We start from the raw sequence: 12828 nt of genomic DNA, 5'->3' as shown, positions 1-12828 counted from the left end.
TTGGTCTGTGCCTTTCCTCCCCTACCTCTCATTCCCAGTCAAAATAAGGGAGGAAAAAACAAGGACCATTCTCATAGCTCCAGACTGGCCTAGACAGCACTGGTACCCCTTGCTGCACAGTCTGTCCCTGCTGCCCCCCTGGAATCTTCCTCAGATTTCCAACCTCCTAACCCAGAGGAAAGGGGAATTCATGCACCCCCAACTGCAGACACTCGGTTTGGTAGCTTGGCTTATATTCAGACCCGTGACCAATCTGCCATCCTTAGTAAACAGGTTCTGGATGTTATCCTAGAGGCCAGATGCCCTAGCACCAAGAAAGTCTTATGCAGATAAATGGAAAAGGTTCTGCACGTGGATCCAGGCTAAGAGGCCCAGTAAGGCACAGCCCTCCATCCCTCTCATCCTGGATTACTTAGCTGACCTACTACACAGTGGTCTCTCTTTCTCCTGTATAAAAATTCATGCCTCTGGTATTTCAGCTCATTTTCCCACTGAGCAGCCTCTTTTTTCACACCCCCTGATCAAACAGTTCCTCAGGGGGGCTAACAACTTGAGACCCCCCCCCAGAAAGGGTCACCAACACCAGCTTGGGACCTTAACTTTGTCTTGGAAAAGCTCACCCTGCCTCCTTTCGAACCAGCTTCGTCTGCAGAGCTAAAATCTCCCTCATGAAAGACAGCATTCCTCCTGGCCATCACTTCAGCCAGAAGAGTCTCTGAGGTGCAAGCACTCATGGCAGTGGAACCCTTCATCATCTTACATGCAGACCAGGTATCCCTCAAAACTAATCCATCCTTCATGCCTAAGGTGGTGTCCAGTGTAACTCTCAACCAATCCATCCATTTTCCCACCTTCTTTCCTAACCCTCAAAACAAGGGGGAAAGGATTCTGCACTTTCTAGATGTGCACAGACAGCTCAGATGCTATTTGGGCAGGACTAAACCCTTCAGAAAATCTGATCAACTGCTGGTTAGCTTTGCTGCAGGGGCAGAGGGCAAAGCCATTCTCCAAGTAAACCGTTTCCAAATGAATAGCCACTGCATTCATTTCTGCTACAAACAGCATGACAAGTCTCCCCCCAGGGGGTCAGGACCCACTCCACCAGAGCAGCCTCCACCTCAGCAGCTTTCCTCAGAGGAGTCCCCACCAGAGACATCCTGTAGGCTGCCACATGGACATCTGTTCACACCTTTACCAAACATTGCCACCTGTCTCTCTTTCCTAAATCCAGGGCAGGTTTTGCCTCTGCAGTCTTGCAAGGTATGCTAGCCAGCCCCTAGCTTCCTTGACTGCCTCCACCCATTTCCTCAGCTTTGGGAATCTACCCTAATGTGATGACTGCAACAGTGAAACACGAAGAACATAGTACAGTTGTGTTCACTTACCGTAAATGTAAATGTTCGAGTGTATTCACTGTTGCAGTCCTGGTTTCCCTCCCTCCATCCCCCTTTTTCTTTTTGTTACCTTTCTTCCTTGTTGTTCTCCGTTCCTTACAAGGGACATATTGGTATTTATTTTCCACTGGTGAGGTTCTTCCACCAGAGCCTGGCCTCCTACTTTGGGGGCTCCTGACAGGTTAGGGCAAGAAAAACTGATGTAATGGCATCGGCTGCCTTCCTTATACCACTGATGACCTGACATAAGTCTTCAAGCAACAGCAACCAACGCAGAATTACTAAGTCTCTGGTATTCAGGCTGGCCGTAGGCTACCCTGGCAGGGATAACCCAATTGTGATGACTGCAACAGTGAAGACACTCGAACATCTACATTTATGGTAAGTGTACACAAATGCAATTTTTTAATACAAAGTGTCAGACTTTTGGACAGTCTTCCCCATGATATTAAAGACTATTTCCCAACATAAAACTCATCTTAAGCTAGCAGCCAAGTGTAAGTGCAACCACTCTGACAATATTACATGATCACTTCTGCTTCTCTCTGGATCCAACCTCCCTTTTTATCCCCACCTAACCGTATAGTTAGCCATGCTCATACCTTGGCAATTGTACAAAAATATCATTGTATGTATTGTTAAGCTGCTTTCAGTTATTATAAATGTGCATGTCTTCTACACATATTGTATTTAAGTCAACGCTTACTATCTCTTTGTACTTGGACTGCATCTAATATCTATGTGTTTTATATCTGTACTTGCTCTTGCCTGGGGTGAGACTAAAATTGGTCAACTGTGATGAGTGCTGTACCTCATTTAACAAATTTAAATAAAGTAAAATAAAAATAAAGCAGTTATTTCCTCCAGGTTAGTCTTGGTCAGTTAGGGTCTGTTGGACGCATGCAAAAAAAAAGCAAAGTTGAAGATTAATAGTGAATTTCTTTTCTCAGTCAGGAGTTTTTCAGGCCATTATTGGATAAAATAGGGCATCTTAAAAAAAGACCTCTGAAATGGCTCTCAAAGCATCTAGGATCCCTGGCTTAATACAGTTATTTCTACCACAGTCATCACAGTGTGTTCTTGACTAGTTAGGAGGAGTTGAACAAGTGAATGGAGAGAAAAGAGTGAATGAGAAAGGCAAACTGTGAGAGAAAGATGAAAAAAGTAATATGGGTGGTGTGGTTAGACTAGGATAGGGGACCCCGTGAGAGCACAGGGTGATGTTGGGGGGCACCATGAAGTCCTTCACCTAGGGTGCCAGACCAACTAAGGTTGGCCCTTACCCCCGTGTAAGGATTTGCACTGCCTGTACCATGTCAGGAGTGCTATCTCTACAGGCAGCTTGTCTGTAATACTTCTTCTGTCCTGAGGTGCTGTTGACTAATAAACTATGCTTGCTGAAGTAAAACATAATAGTACAATATTTGTTACCATCATACAACAACTTAAATGTCTAAAGCTGATTTTATTGAGAAAGTAAAGCGGATTGCCACTTTATTTGTTTAGATGTGATTTAGCATATTTACACTACTTCTCAAAGTCAGTATGGATACTCAGCCACCAGCAATGAGGCCTTTCAAACTTCATTAGCTCCAGTGCTGCTGGCCTTAATGAGGTATTGATAATCAAAGTCTTTATGGTGCCATTTGCATACTTGAGGATGTTGGTTGTTTCAGCAGACTATAAAGTTCCAGTGGTTACAGAACTACCACACATTTAGAGATCTGCTGGTGTCATACTCCTTATTAAGGCATGGAATAGTGGACAATCTCCAACAATCTCCAGGCAGAGGCCGGCTGTTCCTTCATCTAAACTTTTCGCAGGTCCCGATGATGGAGCATTCTCTAATAGGGCAGGGATATCACTTTGGTTTCAGCACAGTGTAAGGATGATTGCCCCTCTCAGAGAAGGATTTTCATTTCTGTCATGTTTAGCTATAAACAGTCTTCCTAGCCTCAGGGCCATGGAAAGGAAGCTGCATCTGGGGTCACCTAATTAATTTTGCTAAGCAGTGTGCTGTGTGGCATCTAAACAGGCAAACAGATAGATTGTTTTACTCTCTGTGTAGAGAGGCATTATGTACATGGCCATGTGTCATGGACAGGGCCTTCACTTTCTTTACAGTTCAGATCTTGATCAGTATGAACCTTCTGTTGGACTCTCCGTGCCACTTACTCAGTCTTCTGCAGAAGTTACAAATTTACAAGTCTTGTTTGGGTTGGAGTTCCTAGAAGTGGGACACTCTGGTGATTAGTCTTTTTGCCACTCAGGAGAAAGCATTTATTTGTTTCTGTTTGGGTACAGCAGGGCATAGGGGAGTCTGTGGTGAATGCAGTCTTCATGTTGTGGCAAAGGAGATTCATGTATGCCTTCTTTCTTTTCCTTCTTATTCTTTGTCTCTTTGCAAATTATAAGAGAAGAAAATCCAGAGTATTTTGTTGCCTTCTAATAGTTGAGAAATGTGTATTTTCAGATTCTCAGGGTCCTGATTATGCAGGAAACTTTCCCTGATCTAGTGGGAGTGCCTTGCTCCTCACGTAAATTCGTTCATTCTGGGCCTTCTCTCTGGGATGTCTGAAATGTGTGAAGCTGCCAGGTCACCTTCCATCTGGCACATGCACACAGCCCAAATGGAAAAGAGGTTAGGCTTGAATTTCACTGGATACCATCCTAGTTTGTCAGGTCTTCCTGCACTATTTTGGGCACCTTTAGCACTTAGGACTAATTTATTCCACAGTCAAAGTAATTCTTTCAGCAAGTTTGTCTCATATTGACCTTGTAGTGAATAAGATTCTAGACTAGTCTGGTCAAACAGTTCCATAAAAGAGTTGTGCTAGTTCATTCACCTTCAGATTAAACCACCCCTCCAAGGAGTCTTAACTTCAAGATTAATAGGCTTACCCTTCTCTTTTTTAACCCACTTGTTTATTGTTATTATTATTATTATTATTATTAATAAAGTTTATATCCTGAAAAATACATTTCTTCTGACTATCACCTCTAACTATAGGGTATTGGAGCTGAAGGCTGCCATGTGGAGAACTCTACATGCTCTTCACAAGGTTTAGAACCAAACTATACTACCACCTAAAAGTAGTTTTTAAATTGTTCCTGAACTATTCCACTTCCAAACCCTTATCTATGCAGGGTCAGATAATACTGTAGAGAGAATCCTTCACACACTGGATGTGCACAGTAACCTCAGGTTTTATCTAAATGTTATCTCCTTTACTTTAACTGTTAAACAGGTAAGATCACAGGTTACACATGTCACTTTTCATTTGTGATCCAGCACCATTGGTTAAGTGAGATACCCAGAATCCCACAGTAGGCAAATGAAGTAGGAAGGAATCAATTCCTGTGCCCTGGACATTTGGGGTTAGTATAATAGTTAAGGTGTTTACGTTGCAGACACAAGGTATAGCATTTGGTCCTCTCCTTTGATCACTACCTGGTTATTTGCTAGGTATCTGATAGTCTGCAGACTGATTTTCTAGCATTTACCTATGAAAATGTATGACGTTACCTATTAAATACTAATTTACACAGTTTCCATGATCTTTTTAAGGGGTGAAGGTTTAGCATAATGGATAAGGTCTTTAACTCACAGATATAAATATAGTGTTTGATTGTTTTCTGTAGTTTTTAGCAAAGCTTGCAATAGTCTGCAGTCTGATCACCTAATATTTACCTATGATCTATAGTAAGTAGCTCATTAACAACTCAGAGCCTTAATCCTTTATGCTAATTGCCACATAAATATTCTACTTCATAGAAGAAAGGGCTGTATTTCACAAAGCAAACCCTTCCCAAGTGAATGGTGAACTGTATTATCTTTTGCCATCAGGTGTCTCACCACCCATTGGCAAATGCTGTGGTCAAAAGCCATTCCACTAGAGGCTTACTTTAGAGGCTTCTGTGCTTGCTCTAGAAGTGTCTCCATTGCAGGTTGTATCACAGGCAATTTGTCCACAGTTCACAAGTTCATCAAGCATTATTGTCTTGGCCTCCACTCTTGGAACCAGGCCTTCATTAGTACTACTTCACTCCATGATTTAGCATTCTGTCATGCTACTCATTGCACTCTGTCTCCTTCCATCCTGGTAAATTTACTGCTTGGGATTCAGTGCACTTATTGACCCCACTACGTAAGGGTACTTTTACGTTAGGTATAAGTGATGCACTCTTACTGTTTTAGTTGAGTTCTGATGGTCGCTACTTACTGGGTTCCAAATTCTGTCTTGTTGTCCCCTTTGGACAGCCCCTGTACACAGCTTCACCTGTTGGAGTTCCTTGTATATCTATGAAGTATATACTTAAATATTTATTTGTTAGTAGCATGGGTGCTGCACCTTCATTATTTCTTAATTTGCAAGAATTGGGCTGCCTTGCTGACTAGGATCAATTGGTAAGCTCAGGACCTCTGTATGGTCATATGTTTAGCTCATGATATCACAATGTGTGCCAGCATCAGGTGTGCTTGCTTCGGGAGTAGAAATATCTCAGAAATAGGAGACCAATTGTGATTGGTGAAAAGGATGAACTGAGCATTTGAACCATCAAGGTCGGGGGGGGGGCGTCCCTTCATGAATCAACTTATATGGTAACTATGTGTGGTGTTTACTTCTGAGACACTGCTATTAACCATAATAAGGTTCCTAAAATCAAATGTGGAAGGTACTATAAATAAGTGGAGAACTTGAAAAGTTTGGTTGAATGGTGCACAAGAATGTACAAAGAATAAACGTTTTGCATTTTATAAAAGCTTTATGGTTTTCCAAATTAAAACATTGCTAAGGTTTTTCAGAGAATACCCATTTGGTCTGCCAAACTGCAAGGACCTAATGGAGACTCTGCTAGACAAAAACTGGATTTAAATATTTGGATGAATGAAAAAAATTACATTTTTTGGAGTTGTTCCAACTACAGGTGACACCTTTATGAAGCAAGTGGCCTGGTCACTTTTCACAATATAAGCAGAACGGCAGGAAGGAGAGCTTCATCACACTAAGGAAGAAAACTATACCACAGAGTTAAGAACCTGCCAAAGGTAATTTTCAGAAGATTGTTCAAGAAAAATATCTCTGCTCGTACAAGATGTTTCTGAAGAAGTCTGATGGAATGAGGACGAAAGCACTGAAACAAGTCCATTAAATATTTTCTCCTTCATGACATTGTTCAGCGTGTGTACTTTAGATATTTCAGACAAAAAATATTCTGTTAGTATCTTCCAGGAAAACTTTTGTGTGTTGTAAAAAGGCACTTGTTCCACTCATTCCCTCTGAGATTTTGTTTATTCAAATATATCTTTGAATATTTAGTAATCTTAATCCTGAGGTTGCTGAGACTTGAGCTTTGAAAATATATATAATAGGACTTAGTGTACAACAATATTGATGGAGGTGTGTCAGACGAGTGGCCATAATCTCAAGGGTCTTCACAAGTTTAAATTGTTCTAGGAACAAATTTTCATATGGAAAGAAAACTCTGCTTGTTTTACTAAAACACATGAAACACCTGTTGTATGTAGCTGTTCCTTAGTGTTTTCCACCCATATCATATCATTATATGTTGGTGGAGTTTTTTTGGTTATTATATAGGTTCATAGTGTCTACAAGGCAGATCAGTCCAAGGACCATGAAAGCCTTGCAGGACTCATTCTCATATAGCACCTTCTTCCTCCAAGAGGGCAGCATAGGATAGCCCTTGAGAGAATTAATGGCTACCCATCCAGTTATCAAGGTTGGCCTTAAAAAATGAGGCTTTCATTGTTTAGTGTGAATAGATAGATTATTCCAGAGAAATTGTATGTGGTGGATGATGAATCTGTCATGCTAGCATGTCTAGTTTATTTGTTAGTCAAGATTTAAAACCTTAGTATGGGTGTTTGTGACATTTTTTGTTTTGTGAAGAAGTAAGAGATCAAATATGGCAGGGTTCTTCTTGGTATCATGTGTTCATTATAAATCACTGTAGAGGAGTCTTTAAGACATAGTATAGCAGTAGGAATTCAGGTGTGCTTTTGTAGTGGAGGATCTTCAGGCCTGTGAAATTTTTAGGTAGGAACTTCTGGGGTCTTTCGAGTTTTGCAATCTGTTTAGATAAATACTTCTTCTCAGTAATTATCCCACTTTATGAGATGCTTTTAGATTCTTTAAGACAAACAGAATGGTTTTAAGAATACTGTTGCAACATGGTGATCAAGGGCACAGATTAGTAAACGAAGATTCCAAGATCCCCAAGGACTAAATCAAACTTGAGAAGGGGTACTGTCTATGCAACGGCTTATAGAACAATTTAGTTTTCCAAATTTGATGATCCCATATTTTTAGCATTTAGTTGTCAGTTTTCTCCATGCCAGTTAACTGCAGGATCGTGACCAAGCTGCATTGAAGTTGAGTGCATTTTTCATGCTGCACCAAGGGTGGAGATAAATTTGATGATTTGGCAGGATTTGTTTACACAGAGAACAGATACTTTTTTCAGACTGTTTTCTGGTGTTTACCATTAAGATGAATGAATGAATGAATAGGTGAATGAATCAATAATAAGTAAATAAATTTGCTTAGAGCCAGTGAGTGGCTAACAGCAATATGTACATTATATAACTCCACACATGCTACTATGACCAATAGCAGTGATTTCTCTCACATGGTTAATTAAATTACTGTAACTCGTGCATCCTAATGTGTACCTTTTATAAATAATGGGGTGTATGATGGCAACAATATTTACATAAAAACAAAAATAATAATAGTGGAACAAACATTCTTCAAACATTTATAATTCTGTTACTTCTGGATTAGTAATTTTAAGATATTAACATGCTCAGCAAAGTAATAATTAGTACCGCTGAATCACAGCTGTTTGTTCTTGTAACTCAGTTCCCAGCTAGAGTGTCATCTCCACAGAGTTTGCATATTCACTCAAGTCTCTGGTTTCATCACTTATCCCAAAGACAGGTGATAATACGTGTACAAATACAGGTGACTTGTCTGCTCCAGATTGTCACTGATCATTCATACGTGTGAGTTTATGGGCATTGTTTAATGGAGTTGTGTCCTATCCAAGATCTGAGGACAGCCTAATGGTGCAGTTCTGTCCTCTGGTTGCTATCTGTGTGGTTTGCATTTCCGCCAAGTATTTTGGATTCCTCCCACATCCCCAAAACCATGCTGTTTGGTTTCTGTAAATTCTTGTTGATATATATATATATATATATATATATATATATATATAAATCCCTACAGCAAACTGGATGAGTCAGTCTTGTCAAAGCACAGATCCACCAAAATGTTACACCATTTCTTGCAGCAAGTCTCCCTGTAACCTTTCATATGGGAGGTGCTTCTCTCTTGTACCCCATTGTTTACATAACTCTGCAGGTGCACAAACTTATAGGAGAGGGGCTTCTATAAAAGTGAAAAAAAAAACAACTTGCAAAAGCTAGCTATGTTGGTGTACAGGGATTCAGCCCAAGTAACACATTTTATTTAGCAACACTGGTACTTGCTGGTGCTGATGTGGGGAGAATGGGATGCATATTCTCAGGTGATGGGTGGAATAGGACCATGCTGTGTGATAGTCCATCTGAGGAGAGGGTGGCAACACTTGGTGGTGGTCCTGGGTTGCATATTTAGTTTAACAAGGCAAAGGATGTAGTTTTCCCTTAACTACATGGAAGAGTGATATGCATGAAGGAACATAAGGTTTCCCACTGTGATGCAGGCTGTTCTTCCTCAACCAATTTGTGAGCCTAAGTACTTAAAACATATTGTTACAAAGGTGTCACTAAGTACACAAGCAGCCCACATGACTTGATGATGGTCCCTTAAGAGTTGTCTTGATGGTTGTCTGGCAAATGGGGCTAAAAGCATAAAAAATTGATACCACTTCAATCCTACAGCAGAGCCAGTCTATGTAAACCCATTTTGGGAAAAGGGATTTCAGGGGTCTGAAATTGGGACATCATTCTTGTAGTCAATATTCATCAAATAGCAGTCTTCCCTATATTTTGCCTTTAAGCTTATCTTTGTGGCCAGGTAATGATTGGAAGTGGTTCAAGAAGGACCATTTCACCTATCCGGTTAACAGATAAATAAAAGTAAAACAAGTAAATGAATAAACTGGCTCTTGCTTTACAGCCACTGCTTGCTAGGATAATCTCAGGCTTCAGTATACCATAATTAAGTAAAACTGGTAAAGCAGGTCTTGAAAATGGATGGATTAATTTACATAATTGTAAATATTTGCTTTTTCACTTTGTGCAGCAGGAGATAAACTTATGGAAATGTGTTATTATTTTTTCAATTGTTTGGGCTGTAATTCTTATCTATAAGTGCTAAACATCATACCACTGGGGCTAAAAAAATAGACTACTTTCTCTTTTTTTCAAAACAGTTAGTCTCAAGTATAAGCCATATCATTAGTGATAAAGAACTTGTGTTTGTCTCTTTGACTAGTAGTGGATACAGCCATATGTAGACTTGCCATTTATAAAAATACTTTACTTTGGGTTACATTTACTGATAATGGTGGATAAAGATTTAACTTTTGAGAACATCTTCACTGTTCTTTTCTAAAGTCTCTATTTTATTACTGCAGATGAATTTGGGTGTCTGTCATGGTCTCATTCAGAAAATCGAATATTGTATGTGGCTGAAAAGAAACGTCCTGTTTCAGACTCCTTTTTCCCTAGCAAATATCAGGAACCTACAGGTAGCACTGAGAAGATGGGTGAAAACATTACCCCAAGAAAACAAGAGAAGCTCCAAAAGGTACATTCTGTCACGGATGGTAGTTGTATATTTGAGAAAACACTTATGTTTAAGAGACCAGTAATATATCTGTTTTAATTTAATTGCAGAAGGAATGCATAAGTGAAATGATACAACATTTAAGGGGATTGCAGAGTGTTCTGCTTTAAGGATATGCTTAAGATTTAGAAAGGTTACTCTCAGTTAGAGCGTCTTCTGTGTGTCGACATGCGTTAATGGGCATTCCTTCGTTGAAGGTTGTGCGTTAGGCCCGGCAAGCCAGCATGTAAAAAATCTACTGCCAATCATTAGCGGACCGGAGTTCCGCTGTGGCAACCCCTAACCAGGAAAAGCCGAAAGACGCAAACAAACTTGACTGATGTCTATGCTATTCAAGTGGTCCACACATTGCCTTTCTTAAAAATATGCGGAATATCATAACATGAAATTGAAAATTTCTAGAGTTCTGTTTCATGCCATTGCTGTGTTGAAGTATTGCTGCTGGCATCCAAAGCATTATTGCATCTTGTTTGTTAGCAGGAAAGTACCCTCTGTTAAGAACATATAATTAATGTCCATCTTGAGTTGATGTTGAGTCCTCCTTCATCCTTGTTCTTTCTACTGTGTATCTAAAGCATTCTCAGTTATTAAATTGTGTGCATAGCTTCTGCTACTGTTCTCATGGAGTTTGGGTTACTTATTAAAGTAGTTAAGTGATTAGTTTTTTTTTTTTTTTTTTTTTTGTGTTCAAGACGTGACACGTATTCTGACAATGAGGAAACAATATTTGAAGACTGTGTCACTTGCATCAACTTAAGAAGAAGGAAGTAAAAGAAAATAACTGTAGATTTAATGTCAAGTGTCCTGATGGGTATGAATTCTAGACAGGGTAGTATTTCTTCACCAGTCAGAGTTTAGATTTTTTTCCCAGTGTACATCTACATTTAAAATCATTTGCTTTCCTAAATGTTGCAAGTTGTGATATAATGTGCTGACTACATAAGCATGCTCATTCTTGGAGTCCAAGGGAACTTGCTGACATTTATACAGTTTCAGTTTTGATCTTTGCCATTTGAAAAGTCTTGAATTTACATGTCTAACATTGCAATAAGTATTTGCGTGACCATGAAATCATCATCCCAGACCTGTCCCAGCACTGCCTGTACTGTTGCAGTGAAGAGCTTAATGGTAACTGACCCATATGTTAGTAGTTCAGCCCAGCTACTTGACATCAAAAGTGGGAATAGCTGTTAACCTACTTCTAAGAGATAGTGGTGAGCAACAGTTTTGTGTGTTATTTTCTTGAACTATAAAGAAAAATGTACTTCCTTTGTTTAGCAGAGCATACACCTGTCTTGTGCAGAATGGAAAAATACAGTGCCTGAGAATTTGTTTTATGAAGATTTAGTTGAAGCCATGAATATTCACTTAGTAGACAAATTGAAAATTCTTGTGGTTGTTAGATAAGGTTGTGCTCTATACTGAAAATGAACAAAAAGTGTTAATAGTATAGCTGTGATGTTGCAGGTGGTTGTGTTAGTGCCTGTAATGCTGACATATATGCATAAACACCGAGAATGACAGTGTTCTTGATTTAATGTTATTGCATGCAGATCAATAACATTCTTGATTTAAAGTTATTGCTTGCACATCAGTAGTGAACCAGAAATATCTAGCAATGATTCAGTACACTTTTGACAGAAGTGTTATATTGAAAATTAGTTAAAACATACATAAAAAGATGACAGTATGAAAGTGCTCAAACCCTAACTTTCACAAAAGTCTGAAGATTGCATTATAATCCATGATGGGATGTCAGCATCATTGTAGCCATTGTATCCAATAGAGCTCGTTAAGTTTCTTTTTCCTAACTTCAGTGGCTGCCTCCTGATCTTTTTTTACAAAATAAAATTGCTGCCTCACACATTAAACAAATGTTGACATATCTGGAGCCCTAAGTGTTATTAAAGAAGTGTAACGGGCAAACTGTTCAGCACATTCACATCTTTGCAGTGGTGGCTTTAATTAGATACTATGCCTTAAACTGGATTTGACAAGTCACAATAAACACAGTAGAAAGTAACTTTGTAACATTTGGTAAACAACTTGCAATACCTCAATAATTAATCAAATGACACACATTGTGTCAGTAGCATTTTGCCCATCCAGATGTGACCTTTCATATGATGCTAAGCAGTTATATCTTGTTTGATTGAGATATTTAGAGAAAGATATAGTTTAGGACAGTTTAAATAAATATCATATGAACAACATAATATCTCTATAGTTACGCTAGACGTGAGGTCACATATCAATGCTTTTGTATTATCTGTTGTGTAAGCTTTAAAATGAAGTCTTGCAGCAGCTATTCTGTAGCATTGTTTGGCAATTATTAATGGAAATTCGGATTAGAAAATGGAGGTATAACTGAGTAAACATCTGGAGGAGTCAGTAGGGTTTTGTGAGTTAATAAAAAATGTTTTTTTGTTGCTTTTGTTTCTTTCTCATGCTGTTAATGTGAGGCTTTTTATTTTATTTTATTTTATTTATTTTTGCCGGGAACTGCAAAATGTTCCATCCTGAAGTGGATCATGGTCAGACAAGTAGGATAATGGATCCCTAGCCATACCAATATCCAATTACTTGAATCTCTCTCTTCCCAGGTATCATAAACACTC

General features: G+C 39.1%; 1 protein-coding gene across 1 annotated transcript in view; it reads left to right on the top strand.

The window, feature by feature from the left end:
• The window catches only part of LOC122806187 (acylamino-acid-releasing enzyme-like), a 1918826-nt gene that overhangs the window by 222584 nt on the left and 1683414 nt on the right, over nt 1-12828 (top strand). The window contains exon 6 of the mRNA XM_044076421.1: nt 9999-10171. Within this exon, the coding sequence (XP_043932356.1) occupies nt 9999-10171 (173 nt within the window). The remainder of the gene's footprint in view (nt 1-9998; nt 10172-12828) is intronic.

Source organism: Protopterus annectens, chromosome 7.part0 (assembly GCF_019279795.1).
Source record: "Protopterus annectens isolate FY-2018-M chromosome 7.part0, PAN1.0, whole genome shotgun sequence".
NCBI lineage: Eukaryota > Metazoa > Chordata > Ceratodontiformes > Protopteridae > Protopterus > Protopterus annectens.
The sequence above is the reverse complement of the archived record's forward strand: the minus strand, read 5'-3'. Positions and strand labels throughout refer to the sequence as shown.